This window comes from Neophocaena asiaeorientalis, unplaced genomic scaffold (assembly GCF_003031525.2).
Source record: "Neophocaena asiaeorientalis asiaeorientalis breed wild unplaced genomic scaffold, Neophocaena_asiaeorientalis_V1.1 scaffold78, whole genome shotgun sequence".
Taxonomy (NCBI): domain Eukaryota; kingdom Metazoa; phylum Chordata; class Mammalia; order Artiodactyla; family Phocoenidae; genus Neophocaena; species Neophocaena asiaeorientalis.
Genome location: NW_020175018.1, coordinates 16,496,884 through 16,513,913, shown reverse-complemented (window position 1 = coordinate 16,513,913; position 17,030 = coordinate 16,496,884). Strand labels below are relative to the sequence as shown.

At 49.2% G+C, this 17,030-nt stretch overlaps 1 protein-coding gene across 1 annotated transcript in view; it reads left to right on the top strand.

Annotated features, from left to right (window-relative positions):
• The window catches only part of DDX31 (DEAD-box helicase 31), a 73,227-nt gene that overhangs the window by 23,673 nt on the left and 32,524 nt on the right, over nucleotides 1-17,030 (top strand). The window contains 3 exon segments of the mRNA XM_024762726.1: nucleotides 1,887-1,946; nucleotides 12,399-12,449; nucleotides 13,988-14,127. Of these exon segments, the coding sequence (XP_024618494.1) occupies nucleotides 1,887-1,946; nucleotides 12,399-12,449; nucleotides 13,988-14,127 (251 nt within the window).

Genomic DNA, 17,030 nt, shown 5'->3' with positions numbered 1-17,030 from the left:
TCTCTTTCAGGAAAAGTGTCGTTTTTTCATCGTTTAATAATTGTCAGTAGTTTACTTGTCTTGTTTATTAAGTGTTGAGCCTTCACACCCTCCCTGTGAGATGGGTAGAAGGTGGCAGGGAGGATCTCTGTATTTCGTTTTCTAAATATTGGTGCAGTGTCTTGTCCCAGGGGACTAAGCTAAAACCGTCCCCATCACGTCCTCCTGGCTTGTTACCCTGCCCCCTGCTCCACCTGACCTTAGTGTGGTCTCCCGAAGTGACCGACGTGACCCTAACCAAGTATAAGAGCATCAGAGAGGAGCTACTGTTTGAAGAAGTTGCTGCACGACAGCTGTGATGGACGCTCAGGACTTTGGTAGTTGTGTTCCTTACCCCAGCTCTCAGTACAGTATGTCTGGACTTTTAAGGTTAGTTTCACGGGCTTTTATGAACTTTCCTGATCTTTTTCTGATTTTGACTCTACAGTGCAGCCATAGATTCCCTGGGTTCAGATCTCAGTTCAGTCCTGTATTAACAGTATATGCACATGCCTTGGGCGAGTTACTTAACCTCTCTGTACCTCGGTTTCTTCCTCTGGAAGTGAGGGTGGTGACAGTACCTGCTCACTGGGCTGCTCTGAGGATCGGATACGTTCAGACGTGTGAAGTGCGGGCCGGCATCTGGTACCTGGTACACACCCTACGTGCCGGTTGTCATGTCCACTGTGCTCAGTGAGGTGCAGCCTGGGGTCCAGTCACGTGATGGAACGTGTACCCGCGAAAGGCCAGGATGAGGTATACCTTGGTGTCAGAGCGGAAAGAGAGACTTCGCTTCCTTCTTCTTTCCAAATCTGCAGTGACTTGGGTATATTTCCTTTTTGTTATTGTTGCTGACAGATGGACTTGGCCACGTCTTAACTGCTGGCAACACTGTGACTTAAGCACACCCCCACTGTGGCCCCTGCAAGTTCATGCCCAAGGCCTTTTGGTCCAGCAAGTCTGCCTTTAGGGGTTTACCCCAAGGGAATAGTTAAGCATGAGTGCAGTGACTTACCTGCAGACCTGTTTATCGCGGCGTTGTCTGTGATGGTGAGCGGTGCAGACAGCCTCAGCTGTGTCAGGAGTGGGGCGCTGGTCACGTGGAGGCAGGGCTCCCATTCAGCTGAATACGGTGTAGTCACGGGAGACGAGGCGGTTTGGGGCTGTTTATTGGCATGGAAAGATGTCCACTTTCAGTTGATATATGATAAGAGCATGTTAGGAGTGTAAGAACCATGATGCCAGTTTTTAAGCCACATATTTGGTTATGTTTTGCCTAGAAGGGGGCTCAGGAAGCTTCAAGGTGTTGCCAGTGGTGGTGGTTTGTTTTGAGTGGTGGGATGATCTAATTTCCTTCCTTTGACTCGAAGTATGATTTTTCTACAGTTAAAATATATGGTTTTCATAATTTGAAAGTCTTTTTAGAAATCAGTTTTTAAGAAAATTGCCCCATAGGAAAGGTTGGTTGTTGTTCAGCCTCTAGACCACCTGTAGAAGAGGCGTTAGAGTAAATTCTGAGTTGGGAACCCTGAGTGCAGGAACTTTGGCCTTTGGCCCTCCTTGCTCTGGGTGTTGGCCGTTTCTGGAGGGCGTGGCCGCCTCCCCCCACCCCCGCATTGTCTTAATGAAACGTGCTGCCCTCAAAGCTTGTTGCTCTGCCCCAGTCCAAGAAGCCTGGTCGTGTAGGTACAGGGTCTCGTTGGAAGATGTGAAGAATCCACTTCTTCCTCTTTCTTGGCAAAACCTCTCTCTCTGTGCCTAAAAATAGTTATAGCAGTAGAAAATTGGGAGAGTTATGAGAATCTAAGCCTACCTTGCTGGACTCGATCTCAGAGTTATAAAGGCCCTATTTTTCCTTGTTTTTGCAGGAAAGAACAGCAGTGTTTCAAGAATTCTCACATTCCAAAACGGGGGTTCTTCTTTGCACGGTATGTATCATTCTGCGCTCCGTGGGAAGGTTGACAGTTGTTGTGATGGCGGTGGCAGGTTTTCGTCTCCTGACGATTTGCCTTGGGGTCACCGGGCCCCCCCGACAGGGAACAGGAATTCCGGGGGCCTCTTGGTGTGGCTGGTCTCTCTGCACTCCTGGTTTGCCACCTTACTGCCGCAGATAGCGGGCTGCCACCGCGCGGAAGACTTGGCGATTTGCTCACTAATAGTGGCAGCTGTTGTCTGAAAACGTGTGAATCTTGGCGATTTCTCTCCACCAAGAACTTGTAAATTACAGCTATCGGGAGTAATTAGAGCTGAGAAAGTCTTTTCACAACAAAATCACTCTGCTTGCCTCTGCTCACCTTCTCTTAAAGCAAAGTAGATGCGCTTGGACAGAGTCTATGTGCTGGTGTCCAGAGCTGTCATCTGCCCTGCAGTTTTCAGGGCCGCTCACTCGGCCTCAGTCTTTGCAGTCGTGGGTAGCCACCTCCTCCAGCGCCGCGGTGACCTTTGTCGTGCACGTCTCTTGTGATCTTTGGAGATCGAAAACTCACACCTTCAACGTCCCTGCTTCTCTGGGGACTCACTTCACCAGAGTTGCTGCTGGCTCCCAAGATTAAAATGCCTTCCCTGTTGGTGCCATCTTGGAAGATGTCACTTAATCCCCAGCTGGTTATTTGAGAAATCCCTATATATACGGTAATGAAATTATACCATAAAGTTAGTATTAATCCTGTGAACAAGGGCTAGGTAGAAGCAGCGACGTTTAGCTACTTGAATGCCTGTCTAGGCCTCGTTTAATACAATTACTTTTTAAGGAACTCCTGTTCTGTATTTAGTTTGAAAGGTAATGGAGATTGTTTTCTTTCTAAATGGAGAGTTTGTGAGCGAGTGCAGCTTTGTTTCTCCTGTGCGTATATATGCATGGTCATCTGCAAGACGGCCTGCCCGGTGACCTGCGGATTCTCACGTGTGTGTGGCAGACAGTGGTTCCGCCGGCTCTGGTCCTTCAGATCTGAGAGCAGTTGCTCCTGGAATGCGTGCCTCAGAAGGAGATCTGAGTCTGACCAAGTAGCCCTTCTCTTTCTGAAGCCCATCAAGTCAGATGCTTGTGTTTGCTCTAAAACTGTCTTCACTTGCCTGGTCTAAAGCGAAGATGAGTCCAAGTAATCTACTTGATAAAGAACTCTGTCAAAAATCCTCTGTTGACACTTCTGGAGCCTGACCCCTTCCTGTTTCCTCTGTCTCCACTTTCCCTCTTGCTGCCTGTCCCTCAGCCAAACAGGGCCCTCTTTCAATTGAATGTGTCATTCTTACTTTTTCTGGCCTTGGGGCCCTGGTACATGAGCTCCCTCGGCCTGGGACACACCACACTGACTTAAACTAACTCCTTCGTAGGCCTCAGCTTCAGTGGCGGTTTTTCAGGAAACAGAAGCCCCAGTTCTTCCCCACGAGGCACTCCCAGTGGGCCCTGCATTTCTTTAGGGTGCTCCTCACAACTGGTCTAGGTGTCTTCCCGCCAGACTGCAAGCTCACGAGGACAGGGACTGTGTTTCCCACCCCAGCGTCCAGCACAGAGCGGCAGGCGCCCGGTGTTTGTGGGTTAAGTAGGTGGACAGCTGGGGCTCAAGAACCTCCATGCTGAGAATCACTGATACGTGCCTTTTTCTAAAGACTGAGGCTGAGGTTAATATGCTCGCTCATTGGGGAATACCACTCAGCCACAGCAAAGAACGAAATAATGCCATTTGCAGTGACATGGATGGACCTAGAGATGATCATAACTAAGTGAAGTAAGCCACACAGAGAAAGACAAATACAGGATATCACCTATGTGTGGAATCTAAAACGTGATACAATGAACTTGCTTACAAAACAGAAACAGACTCACACACATATAAAACAAACTTACGGTTACCAAAGGGGAAAGGGAATGGGGGAGGGATAAATTAGGAGTTTGGGATTAGCAGATACAAACTACTATATATAAAACAGGTAAACAACAAGGTCCTACTGTATAGCACAAGGGACTATATTCAGTTTCCTATAATAAACCAAAATGGAAAAGAATCGGGTTCGATCCCTGGTCGGGGAACTAAGATCCCACACGCCGTGGGGAAGCTAAGCCCATGCGCCGCAACTACTGAGCTCGTGTGCCTGGACGACAGCCCGCGTTCTGCAAACTGCAGAGCCCACGTGCCCTGGAGCCCGCGCAGCACAACTAGAGAAGAGAAAATCCTCACGCCACAACTAGAGAGAAGCCTGCCCACCACAACGAAGAGCCCGTGTGCTGCAACTAAGACCTGATGCAGCCAAAATAAATTTTAAAAAATAATAATAATAGGGCTTCCCTGGTGGCGCAGTGGTTGGGAGTCCGCCTGCCGATGCAGGGGACACAGGTTCGTGGCCCGGTCCGGGAAGATCCCACATGCCGCAGAGCGGCTGGGCCCGTGAGCCATGGCAGCTGAGCCTGTGCGTCCGGAGCCTGTGCTCTGCAACGGGAGAGGCCAACAGCAGTGAGAAGCCTACATACTGAAAAAATAATAATAATAATAATAAATCTTTAAAGAAAATGAATAAATAAAAATTTAAAAACTTCTTTGTAAAAAAAAAATAAAATAAAGAGTTTAGTTTTACCTATGGGATTCTCTCAAACATTCCAATAAAGAATTGCTTGTGACATGAAAAAAAAAGTGCTCACTGGGAATAAGTTTACTTTTTCATATATATGGTGTTATCTGAAGAGTGAATGTTACAGATCATCTGTATTGAAACAGAAGGCAGGGCTTCCCTGGTGGCGCAGTGGTTGAGAGTCCGCCTGCGGATGCAGGGGACACGGGTTCGTGCCCCGGTCCGGGAAGGTCCCGCATGCCGCGGAGCGGCTGGGCCCGTGAGCCATGGCAGCTGAGCCTGTGCGTCCGGAGCCTGTGCTCCGCAACGGGAGGGGCCCCAACAGTGAGAGGCCCGCGTACTGCAAAAAAAAAAAAAAACAACAGAAGGCAGTAGGAACCTGTGTGTTGGAATTAGGACCAGAACAAAATGCTTTATTTTTGACCCTTGAGATGCTGGATTTGTCCCTGGTGGGAAATTCTTGAGTCTTCTAGTGTGCAAATGCTGTCCTGTTTCTCACAGACATGGGTGAGCTCTGAGTCTCAAAACTCCAGGTATTTGAAGTTCAGTTGTTTGTTTTGTTTTGGGGTTTTTTTTAGTAGCTCTCCGGAAGAAAAGGTCATTTTCTGAAATGTGATTCTCGGTGGGGTCAGAAGCACACGATGCTTTTCCTTGTCCTGTTGGCTGCTGCCTGCGGGCAGGTGATGTCAGCTAGCTGAGGAGCACCATTGGCTTGGCACCTCTGCCCCCTGCCAGGCCCGCGTGCCACGTGGAAAGCAGGCTCTCGCTTGCCATAATCTGATTTCTGTAAGCCCCTTGGTGCATGTTCTCTCGCTCGCCCAGGCCACGTCCAGCATGCAGAGCCTCAGCCAGTCTCATCTTTTCTTTCTTCTGCTTTAGGAAATGACTGGAAAAGAGCTGGGTGGGAGCTCATGCCTCTCCATTTCTAAGCCAGGGTACAAACCCAGAGTCCCCAGTGGGGAAAAGTTCTTCTTTCCTGCCCAGTCTTCCTTCTACTTCTGCTGTGTTTGTTTGCTATAGGTGGAAACTTGGGGTGTCTGAGATGCTTTGGCTGTGATAGGTGGGGCCTGGGTTGGGGAGATGTTGTCACTGCGTCCTTTTCAGCAGCCTGTTACTTGCCGGGCTCTGAAAGCTCTCCGGGAACCTCCTGGGTGTTAATGAGCAGCGGGGCCACAGCAGGACAAGGCGGATGGCGGACTCACTTCTTTGGATAAAGGGGAAGCACTTGTGAATGGTTGCGTGGGGACTTTCCCCCTTTGTACCGTATCTTTTGCCATTTTGATTTATCATCCTGAGATCATTTTAATGAGGCCAGAAGACTGACTGTCTTGTGTGAGAAGTTGGGAATTGTGGTGTAACCACACAAAGGCTCACAGTTCTGCTGTTTCCTTTACTTCTAGAAAGTCCCTCCCTCGACCCCATTTTCCTCCTTATATCTTTTCTATTGTGAAGAAAGTTAAAGGTGTGTCTGTGTGTGTGTGTGTGTGTGTGTGTGTGTGTGTCTGTGTGTGTGTGTCTGTGTTTCCTTTCATCTTAAACATCTTAAAAGTAAGGATCTTCTTAACTTCACGCAATCTTGCGGGACCTGGTACATGGCTGTATAATGTGGGTTCTCAGTACACGTGTGACCGTGATGAGTCCAGAGTCTGGGCAGAGGTGAGAAGATGGTCAGGGAGGAGAGACCAGTCTGGGAAAGAGAAGTCCTTACGTATTTGAAATGTAAGTTTGTGTCCTCTAGAAAACTGGATCTAAGAAGAACCCAAGTTAAGGAGGGAGCAGGTATTAGCAGGAAGGAGTCATCTGGAAGTTCAAAGCCCACTTTCCTCAATGGAGTTAAGAAATCCAAAGAAGCAGAATATCTCCTCCGGCTTATAGCGAAGCACTCACCCTAATCCAGAGGTTTTTTCAATACCACCGTTAAGTTGAGGGGTTGGGAAGGAGAAACCCCACCAAGTGACTGGAATGTGGTGTTTCCAGGCTCCCTCTAGTTTTAGGGCTGATGCGTGGCCCTCCCTGGTTGTTCCTGGATGGACGTACCCAGTGCCTTGGCCTTTTCCCAGCGAGGAGAGGCACTTCCGGCTCCACCTGCATCCGCTGGCTGAGTATCCCTTGGAATGCTTTGTGCTTGTCCACACATGCCTCCTTTTTCAGAAGGTACCTAAAGCACCTGTGCTGCTGTCTGCCACCTTTTCTCTCTCTCTCTCTCTCTTTTTTTTTTTTTTTTTTTGCTCGAAACACTCCATTAAGTCTGTGCGGTTCTTAATTTCCTCTCCTCCTGGGAAATTTCCCTGTGCCAGGCGGCCAGGAGACAAAGGAGGGGGGCTGTAAGCATCCCAAGCATGTCCCTTCAGCACCCCTGAAGAAACGGAGACTTTCTCGGTTTCCTCTGGGGCATGCTTTTTAGGCGAAGTTTACCTTTTTCGCTCGTATTTCATTCGTGTTAATGGCAAGACCATTTGGAGATGGTTGGCTATTGACTCAGTTACGCTAACTCATGCTGCCAGCTTTTTGGCGGCTCCAGCCAAGATCTCGCGCCTCTGACAGCTTCTGCGCTGTCTCCTTCCCCCTCTGATTACGCAGCCCAATCTGTCACCCGGACGACGGGGGCCTGTGCCCCGCTGATGGCTTTCCACACGCCGCAGTAATGACTTTGGCAGGACGGGAAGGCAGCAGAGGCGAATTTGCTGCGTCCCTTGCTCGGAGAGCCGCAGGCCCCCTCTCCCTGTTAGTAAAAGCACTTTGTGAGGTTCTCGGGTAAATAAATGAGTCATTTTAATCCAACTGACAGGCTGGCACCTGAGCAAGCTGCCTTCCATCTGTACCCCTTGGTCTCATGGAGGCGGCCAATTGTCAGGCCAGCGGACTTGAAGGCCTGACTGGTGAGTGTCTTTCAGAATTGACTTTAGCGATTCTTTCGCCCTAATTAGGTTAAAGGAATACAGTTGGGTTGGATCTAAGTTCTAAGGGTGGGCGGAGAACCGAAGGCTTTCCTGAGTCTTGTGCAGGTCAGTTTCCTGTGGCTCTGGTGCTGCTGGCTGACAGCATCCAGGAAGATGGAGCCATGTCCCCTTCCTCTGTGGTCCTCGGCCCGGGTCGGGTGGATGGGGTGTGAGGGGGGAAGAGAGCCGAGAGGCTTTTAAATCCCCACCTCATTGCCTCCGTCTAGCTCTTACTTCATCGCGAACCGGAACACTCAGATTTGCGATTCTCAACACACTTTGCACACCCACTGTCTCATTGGCTCTTCACAGCATCCTCGGGAGATAAGTAAATTGTAGCCATTTTCTGAGGCTCCGAAAAAGCAGAGGTGACTTGCCCGGATTGGTGGCTGCTAAAGTGGTCCTAGAGTCCGGTTCTCCCTGTTCCTGCACAGGCAAGATTGATCTACTCCCAGAGTAGCCTCGGCTGAGACTGTAAAGAAGTGCTTAAGGAAATGGCTGGTGAAGTCCGAGCAGTGGCTGGCTGTGAGGTGCCCCCACCCCAACACCAGAAGTAGTGGGCGGTGGGAAGGTTGTCAGCCTGGTGTCCTGAGCCGATTGCCCAGCCCGAGTAGGAAAGAACCGTGAGCAGTCCTGATGGCGGGGGCTGCCGTTCCTCCTAACTCACTGTCTCAGCGTGTTTGTACCCGGAGTGGCTTTCCTAACACCGTATGCTAGTTTTGAGATTCACCTGTGTTTCTTAGTTGGATTTACTAAACCGACGAGCATTAAATTTTTTACAAAGCTTATCTGTAAATCTCAGACAGCCCATTGTGTACCTCTCCCCGTGCAGAGCACTTAAATGAAGTAAGTCATTTCTTAACAAGAGCTTCGCAGATTTAAGAACCTGTCCGTTTTTCTAAAGACAGTGACTGTGGTTAGTGCAGAGAACGCTCTAAATTGTGTTCTTAAAGGCATCGGCTCTGGAACGTCCGCCTTCAGCTTTCAGGGCACCTGGGAGCTGTCAGAAAACACTTCCTGGGTGGTTGACACACTTCTAATACATGGAATGTCTACTTAACATTTATAAATGCAGCCTCTGGCCACCATTCAAAGGAGACCCACAAATCCCAGGTGGGATTTAATCAGAGCGAAGGCAGACCAGCCCTGACCTGCCTGCAGTGGTCTTCTGGGTGACTTAGATGACGGTGGGACAGTGTCTTCCTTGAATCCTGCCTCTGACCCTGGAGGATGAGGGTGCGATTGTTTTAATGTGCTTCCTACAGAACTTTGCATAGGATTGTTATTTTTTTTTAATTTATTTTTTTGTGTGTGGTACACGGGCCTCTCACTGCTGTGGCCCCTCCCGTTGTGGAGCACAGGCTCCGGACGCGCAGGCTCAGCGGCCATGGCTCACGGGCCCAGCCGCTCTGCGGCATGCGGGATCTTCCCGGACAGGGGCACGAACCCGTGTCCCCTGCATCGGCAGGTGGACTCTCAACCACTGCGCCACCAGGGAAGCCCAGGATTATTATTTTCTTTAAAAACCTATAAATTCTTAGTGATACTGAAAAGCGAGGAGAGAGGAGGAAGAGCCGTCCTTTACAGAAGAATGCCAGTTATAGAAATGGAAGGAACGATAGGCTTAGAAAGCCATCATTTTGTAGACATCAGGGTAACAACTGATACAGACAAGTGGCATCAAATGATACTAAAACCACTGGGCAAAATGTTCTGGGAAACAGTCTCAAAGTTTCCCTCCTGAGGTTACTCACTCATCGCAAAGGAGAAAGGTACCGTCACAAGGGAGTGAGATGGTGGATGCCACCTGCTCCAGTGACCGAGCACAGCGTCCCCAGCACAGGACAGACACCCTGCCTGTATCCTGAGGTCACGTGCTGGGCGGTACACCCCACCCTGATGTCGTTCTGCCAGAACGCTCCCCCTGAATCTTACTATGAGGAGACAGAAAAGTCCAGATTCTGGGATGTTCCTCAAGACACCTGGACTCTTCGAAAAAGGATTGTTATCCAAAAAATAAATAAAAAGAAGTAAATGTTAAGGGTGGGGATGCAGTTCTACGTTAAGGAAGTCTAGAGGGCTATAATAAAAATAGAATGCAATGATCTAGGCTTCAGTCCTGGGTTAAGAAAGGAAAACAACTATAAAAATCGTCTTAGGTACAAGCGGTGAAATTTGAACGTGGACTGATTGTTACAAAATAAACTTATTTCGTGTGAAGTTCTTAGGTGTGGTAGTGGTATTTGATTTATGTAGAAGAATGTCCTTTTACTTAGAAGACATGTGCTGAACTATTTAGGGGCAAAATGTCATGATACTTGCAAGTTCCTTTCAGATGGTTGAGAAAAGCACATGTGTACAGAGGGAAAAAGCGGCTGTGCCAGTGTTTAGCAGTTGGTGAATCAAGATGAAGGACTGACAAGTGCTCACTGTACTATTCTTCCAGCTTTTCTGTAGGTTTAAATTTTTCTAAATAAAAATGCAGGGTTGTGGGGAGGGGGGAGTAATATGCATTCGTCGTCAAAAGAAAAACAAAGCAAACAACGCAGGAAACTGCGAAGAGAAAAGTAAAAATTGCCTCAAATCCCCTTACCTCAAGATAACCACAGTTGACAGTTTTGGTGAACCTCCTTCCAGGTGTTGGTTCTCTGCATATTGATCCATGTGTGCATTTATCCATTAATCCCTCTGTCTACTTAATGTCTTCTGTTTTTGTTACCCTCTCCTTCTTCCTGGATTTTTTGGTGGAAGAAAGACCATTTGTCCTTCGGGACACTCCACATTGCGTCCCTGTGGTGCTGTTTACCTTGTCCCCGTTGCCCTGCAGTAGGTCTAGGCACTTGTTAGATTCCATTGTTAGGGTTTTGTTTTTGTTTTGGCAAGAATATGTCAGAGGTGATATTCTATCTTTCCTACTGGATGACAGCTGGTTATCTTACTTTTTTTTTTTTATTGCGGTACGCGGGCCTCTCACTGCTGTGGCCTCTCCTGTTGCGGAGCACAGGCTCCGGACGCGCAGGCCCAGCGGGCATGGCTCATGCACCCAGCCGCTCCGCGGCACGTGGGATCTTCCCGGACCGGGGCACGAACCCGTGTCCCCTGCATCGGCAGGCGGACGCTCAACCACTGCGCCACCAGGGAAGCCCTTACTTTTTAATTTTTAATTATGTTGACACGTGGTCTCAGGGTCAGAATTATAAGGGCCCATTAAAGGAAGTCCAGCTTCCATCCTCATCCCCTCCCCCCATTCTCTTCCTTCCCGTATAGGTCACTATTTTTTTATAAGCTTTGGGGTTTTTCCCTCCATTATTTCTTTTTCAAATATGAGCAGATATATTTGCATTCCCCCCATTTCTTACACAAACGCATACTCTTCACGCTCAAAACATAGCCTAGATATTCTCCACATCAGTACATAGGAACCTCCATTCCTTTTGTAGCTGTGTAAAACGCCGTTCTACGGGGTAGGTATTGCCGTGTTTTATTCAACCCGTCTCCTGCTACACATTGGGGTTATTACCAGACCTGCAATTATAAATAGTGCTGAACTCGGTGGTTTGTGACCACCTAGATGGGTGGGATAGGGAGGGTGGGAGGGAGGGAGACGCAAGAGGGAAGAGATATGGGAACATATGTATATGTATAACTGATTCACTTTGTTTTAAAGCAGAAACTAACACACCATTGTAAAGCAATTATACCCCAATAAAGATGTTTAAAAAAATAAATAAATAGTGCTGAAATGAATAGCCTTGTGCATAGATGATTTTAAATTTTTGCCAGGGATGGATTGCTGGGAGATTGCTCAGGGTCAAAGGGCAAGTGCGTATGTAGTTTTGCTGGATATTTACCAAATTCCCCACCATAGGGGGTTGTATTATTTTGCTTTCCCACCAGCAGCATATGAGGGACACAGCATCTTTTTTGATAGTGGAACCATATACTGTGATATGGTCTTGGAAAAGTAAAGCAGACCTGGATTTCGGGGCTAGCTCTGCTTCTTAGCTGTGTGTCTCTGGACAAGTTACTTAATCTCTCTGAATCTTGGTTTCCTCTCTATCAAATGGGAGTAATAGTTGTCTGAGGCGTTATTTTTATTTATTTATTTATTTTTTGTGGTATGTGGGCCTCTCACTGCTGTGGCCTCTCCCGTTGCGGAGCACAGGCTTGGGACGCGCAGGCTCAACGGCCATGGCTCACGGGCCCAGCCGCTCCGCAGCATGTGGGATCTTCCCGGACCGGGGCACGAACCCGCGTCCCCTGCATCGGCAGGCGGACTCTCAACCGCTGCGCCACCAGGGAAGCCCCTGAGGTGTTATTTTGACAGTGAGTCAAGATGACGCAGGTAAAATGCTCTCCACCCTGTCTGGTGTGTAGTGAGCGCTCAGTACCTGTTGGCTGGGGCTACTCTTGGTGTGACTTGTGCTTGGAGGTGAATGCCAGGTGTACCTTTATTGCCAAAGACTGGAAGGTTCCCAGTTTCTGGTCTCTCTGCCAGAATGGCCAGAAACCAGAGAGCAGAGTCTTTGCTCCTGAGATGGCGACCAGCTGAAGAGAAGAGAAAAAAAAATCTCCATTGCTTTTATACTTTTTGTCTGCCTGGTTGATGACTGTCTGATAATGACTTAGTTCTCAGGCCTACATGCAGGTGATGTTCTTCTAGTGAAGTGGGCTGTGGCTGCCTCAGCTGCGAGTTCTATAGAACTAGCCTCTAAATTGGAATTTTACCCACAGGTGGACGTCAGTGGGTTCCTGCAGTTGTCCACATTCCTGGGGGGCGTGAGCGCTCAGAGTTTGCATTAGATCATCAGATGTATCCATGACCCCAAAAAATGTTGAGAAACTCTGTCCTAAGCCATATTCTTTTCTGTTTTGAAGGATGTTGCGGCTCGGGGCTTAGATCTCCCTCAAGTCACGTGGATTGTCCAGGTAATGCGTTTAAGTTGTTAAGGTGCGAGCTTGAGGCCAGAATGTGTGATCGTGAGTAGGTGCATTGGCTTTAAGTAGAATAATTGTCATCACCCTCTTGGGTGTTGTCCCGGTCACCAGGCAGCAACCAGCCCGATCTGCACAGTTCTCCTGGCATCTTTCCTTAACCCAGCCCACCTGACCACTACAGCACAGCCTGTAGACGGTACAGCCGTGGGAGGGAGGGGCAGGCTCCCCTGCTCACAGACTAATGTGTGTCACACACAGATTTTTCAGCAAGCTGAAAATAACAGGAATTACCTGGGCCCCTGGGAGGCCTCATCGTGTCCAGAAGGCGATGGCTCAGCTGTCCTGAGAGCTGTGTCCATGCACATTGACCTGCAGGGGGCAATTAAGGCCCTGACAGCATCTTACACATACCTCTAGCCTTAGATGCTTTGCCAGAGGGTAGAGGTGTTAGCGCTAGTCTAGTGGCTTTAGTTTTTTTTTTTTTCTTTTCCTTAGTCTGCAGAGTGGTATTTTTAAGCCCTTCTGTACGGGGGCCAGGGGACAGGGCCCTGTTTACGTGAGTCACGGTTTATTCACATTTTAGTGGAATTGCATGCCTGTCACTGGCTAGGAATCTCTGCTCACAGCACATGATGACTTTGCGACTAGAGGCATTGTGTCTTCTTTCCTGCTGTCCGTGGGGCAGATGTGAAATAGGAAGGCGAGGATGATTTTAATGTGCAGGAGGCCAGGCACATGTAGTTGATCATTGAGAGCCTTCTTATAATTGTGGGTATTGATTAGTTTAATACGCCTGGCCTCCCATCATATTCTTGGCCCTCTGGTCTTTGATGCATGTAGCAGCAAAGAAGAAAAGGGCAGAACGAGTACAGGGACAGTTGGTGTTGACGACGATGACGTTATTGCCATAGAGAGCATCCGTTCTGCTGAGTTAGAGCCTTGGCCCTTTTGCCGGGTCAGGAACACTGTCCGTGGGAGTGGAGGTGTTTCCCTGCAGGAAGGGGAACGTGCCTCTCAACTGGCCTGCAGCTCTGCTCCGTTGGGACTGGGTGGCCTGCAGCGAGGCGGTGGAGACCTGATTCTCCGTACCCTGTGCAGCGTCTTTTGTGGCCTCAGCCCCACTGCCCTGTCTACTGAGGAAGCAGGCCAAGGTCGTGCGGCCATCCTGCGCGAGTTTGCGCCCACCTGCCTGCATTCTCACCTTGCCCAGTCACCTCAGTGAAAAGATGCAAATAGGAAAATGAAGAGACCTGTGGAGAAGTGAAATTAAATAGGAGATACTGGGACGAGAAGACGTCTCGTTTATCTGAAACTTGGCCACTGTTCCTGTTGGCGTGTCGGAGCCTTGTTATTTCCAATGAAGCCAGGAGTTTCAGGGTTGAGTGACTTCTCCTTGTGATTGTGGTAGGGTAACCATAGCACCAGGATTTAATTCTTGGGATACCTGGAGGCAGGTGAGGGGTATTGCACTTCCAATTAATGGCAGTCCCTTGATCTGCGAATGCCTTCATTTTTGTTACCCTTTTTAGTACAACGCTCCGTCTTCACCTGCTGAATACATCCACCGGATTGGGAGAACCGCCCGGATTGGCTGCCATGGGAGCAGCCTGCTCATTTTGGCTCCTTCGGAGGCAGAATATGTCAACTCGTTGGCTTCTCACAAAATCAAGTGAGTCAGAAACACGGGGTTTCAGCTGATCTCACCTAATTAATTTTCTGTCGCCTCTTACAGTGGATGGGCCTTGTAAGCTGACGAGGAGCCATTAACCCTTGTGATCCCTAAGTGAGTCCCAGAATAGCCAGTGGCAAAGACTGAAACCCTTAACGCCATCAGCACATGACAGTTTTCATTGCGTTGCCATTCCAAGGCGTAGAACGATCTGTTGCGCTCTCTCTTTCAGGTAGAGTCTGTGTTGGCGTCGCTCCTGCTGTGAAATCAGTGTGCGCCACCCGCCCAGCCAGCTTCTCAAAGATCTCTCTTCGTCACCCTTTTTGTTTCTTGCAATTAATTAACGCTTAGGACCTTTAAAGTTGGAAAAACATAATGCTTTTGATTCTTTACACAACTCCCCCTCCCCCAGGAAAGGAAAACGAGGGAAGAAACCATGAGGGGCAGGTGAATCATGTACCACATGTTTGTGGCCAAGGCTGTCCAGCTGCTGTCTCGTGTGCACCCAGTCAGATGGCAGCCTCTCACACCCCCCAGCGTCAAGCCCCCAGTTCCAGCCCTGGGTCGGGGACTCCACGGGGCTCAGCAGCATGGAACCTTCGCCAGGGGCTTCCATCGAACCCCGATCTCCCCGAGGAAAGACAAAGAAAGCAAAGACAGAGGACAGTGGCTCGAGCTGGCCGGGGGTGATTGTGATGAAAGCAGAGAGCATCCACCTGGGCCACAGAAATGAGTTTGTTTAGTCATGTTTTCCATAAAATCTAAAGTAACAGGCTCTAAAAATGGGCTTCTAAAGGCATGCGGTTTTTCACACTGATCTACTTTCACGAATTTCTTCTGCTCAGAGAAAGCACAGTGATGCATAGAATGTTTTTGGAGGCACAGGAAGAGCTGTGTGATGCCCAAGGTGGTGGCACGGTACACGCCGGGCATGGGAGTGGCCCAGCTGCTCAGAAGCCACTCGGTGACTTCCCCTGTCCCCAGTCAGACTTCAGCACTCTTCCGGGATTGCTGGTGTGACCGTTCGTGGAATGAAGCTTTCTCAGAAAATGTGCTTCACACCCCTCAGTGTCGGGAGAGGCGAGGACCCGCTCCCGATGAATTCAAGAGGGCAGAAGTGGAGATGGTGTGGGTTTTCCTCTCACGTAATTCTCTCATCTTGATACAGCTTGTCAGTTGAAGGAGTGGTTTTTGTTTGTTTCAGGAAGACGTGCACGTCTTCTCTTGTGAGAGAAAATCTCATGTAGATCAGTCAGCGTTTCACCAGGAGCTCCATCTCCAGCTGGATTCTGAGTTCCCGGGGGCTGGAGGCCGCGTCAGACTTCTTACTGCGGCCCTTTCCGAGTCTAGGCGGCACCCGATCAGGCAGTTACACTCCAGAAATACAGGGGGGTCGAAATGAAAACCTGTCCCAGCGCCATAGCTTTTTCCCTCTGTCCCGGCGATTCGTGTATGTGTGGAAGGTACTCTCAGAGGTGTGTTGTCCCACAAGACGAGGGACTCACTGCACCTTGGCAGCCTCTCTCTGCCTCCATGGCTCCCTCCTCCTTCCGTTCTAGACCCACAAGTTCACGTTCTCCCGTTCCTCCCCGTCAGCAGCTCTCTCTGGTTGGCCTCCTGTGCTCGTTCACTGTGATGTGATCTCCTTGGAGAAATGGGTGCTGACGGTTCCGCAGTCAAAGGGTGATGGTCCAGCACAGAGTTGTCAGCATAGATGCCTCTGCCTCTCTCCCTCTCATCATTGTTCTCGAATAAATGCCTTCCAGTTGATTGCTATGGAAGGTTCAAATGTAAGCCTGAAATTGAAAAAGGGAAAATAATAATTAGCACCAACACGAATCATTGGTGAGCTGGGTATATTTTAAAGGTATAAAAAGGACAGCCCTTGGGACTTCCCTGGTGGCACAGTGGTTAAGAATCCGCCTGCCAGTGCAGGGGACACAGGTTTGAGCCCTGGGCCGGGAAGATCCCACATGCTGCGGAGCAACTAAGCCCGTGTATCACAGCTACTGAGCCTGCGCTCTAGAGCCCGCGAGCCACAACGACTGAGCCCACGCGCCGCAACTACTGAGCCCGTGCACCTAGAGCCTTTGCTCCGCAACAAGAGAAGCCACTGCAGCGAGAAGCCCATGCACCACAATGAAGAGTAGCCCCCGCTCGCCGCAACTAGAGAAAGCCCGTGCGCGGCGGCGAAGACCCAATGCAGCCAAAAATAAATTTATTTATTTATTAAAAAAAAAAAAGACAGTCCTCCCTTTTGATGATCTTTTCTGGAAAAAGAGCCCACAGCATTCATGGGAAATTCAGCACAAGGTTCACAGTCAGGAGAGAACTCAGTGATGCCAGAGACTCGGGGAGGAATTTCAGAAGGACGAAGACTGGGAAATACCGCAAGGAAGAGATTTGGGTCTTACGTGCTGTAAGAATGTTCTTACAGGGGGGTGTAAGAACATTCAGTTAAGGGGCAGAGAGTTCTGTAGGAGTCCAGCCTCACTGGTTTCTGCCCTGAAAGTTCACCTATTGAAGTGCCTGGTCCTGGACCACTGGCTGCTTCACCGGTGAGACGTAGTCAACCCGAGAGATGATCAGATCTGTCGCTGCGATACTGCTGTGCGCTACACGTGCTGATTTCTGTTTGAGGAAGGGCTGTATGTTGGGGATCTATATAGAAACTGTTTCTTTGACTTAATAACAAAAACTAAGTCTAATAAGAACTGATTAAAAAGCATGCCACGGAAAGAGGCAGACTTGAAGATTCTTGGAATACAAAAGGTACACGTCTAAATATCAGAAAAAGGAGGAAGACGTGTGTGCCTGTTTGGTGCCTAAGAGCCTGAGCGCCAGGCGGCGGGCTGCTGGGATGGCTGATGAATTACAGAGAAGATTCAGGAGGGCAGGCGGAG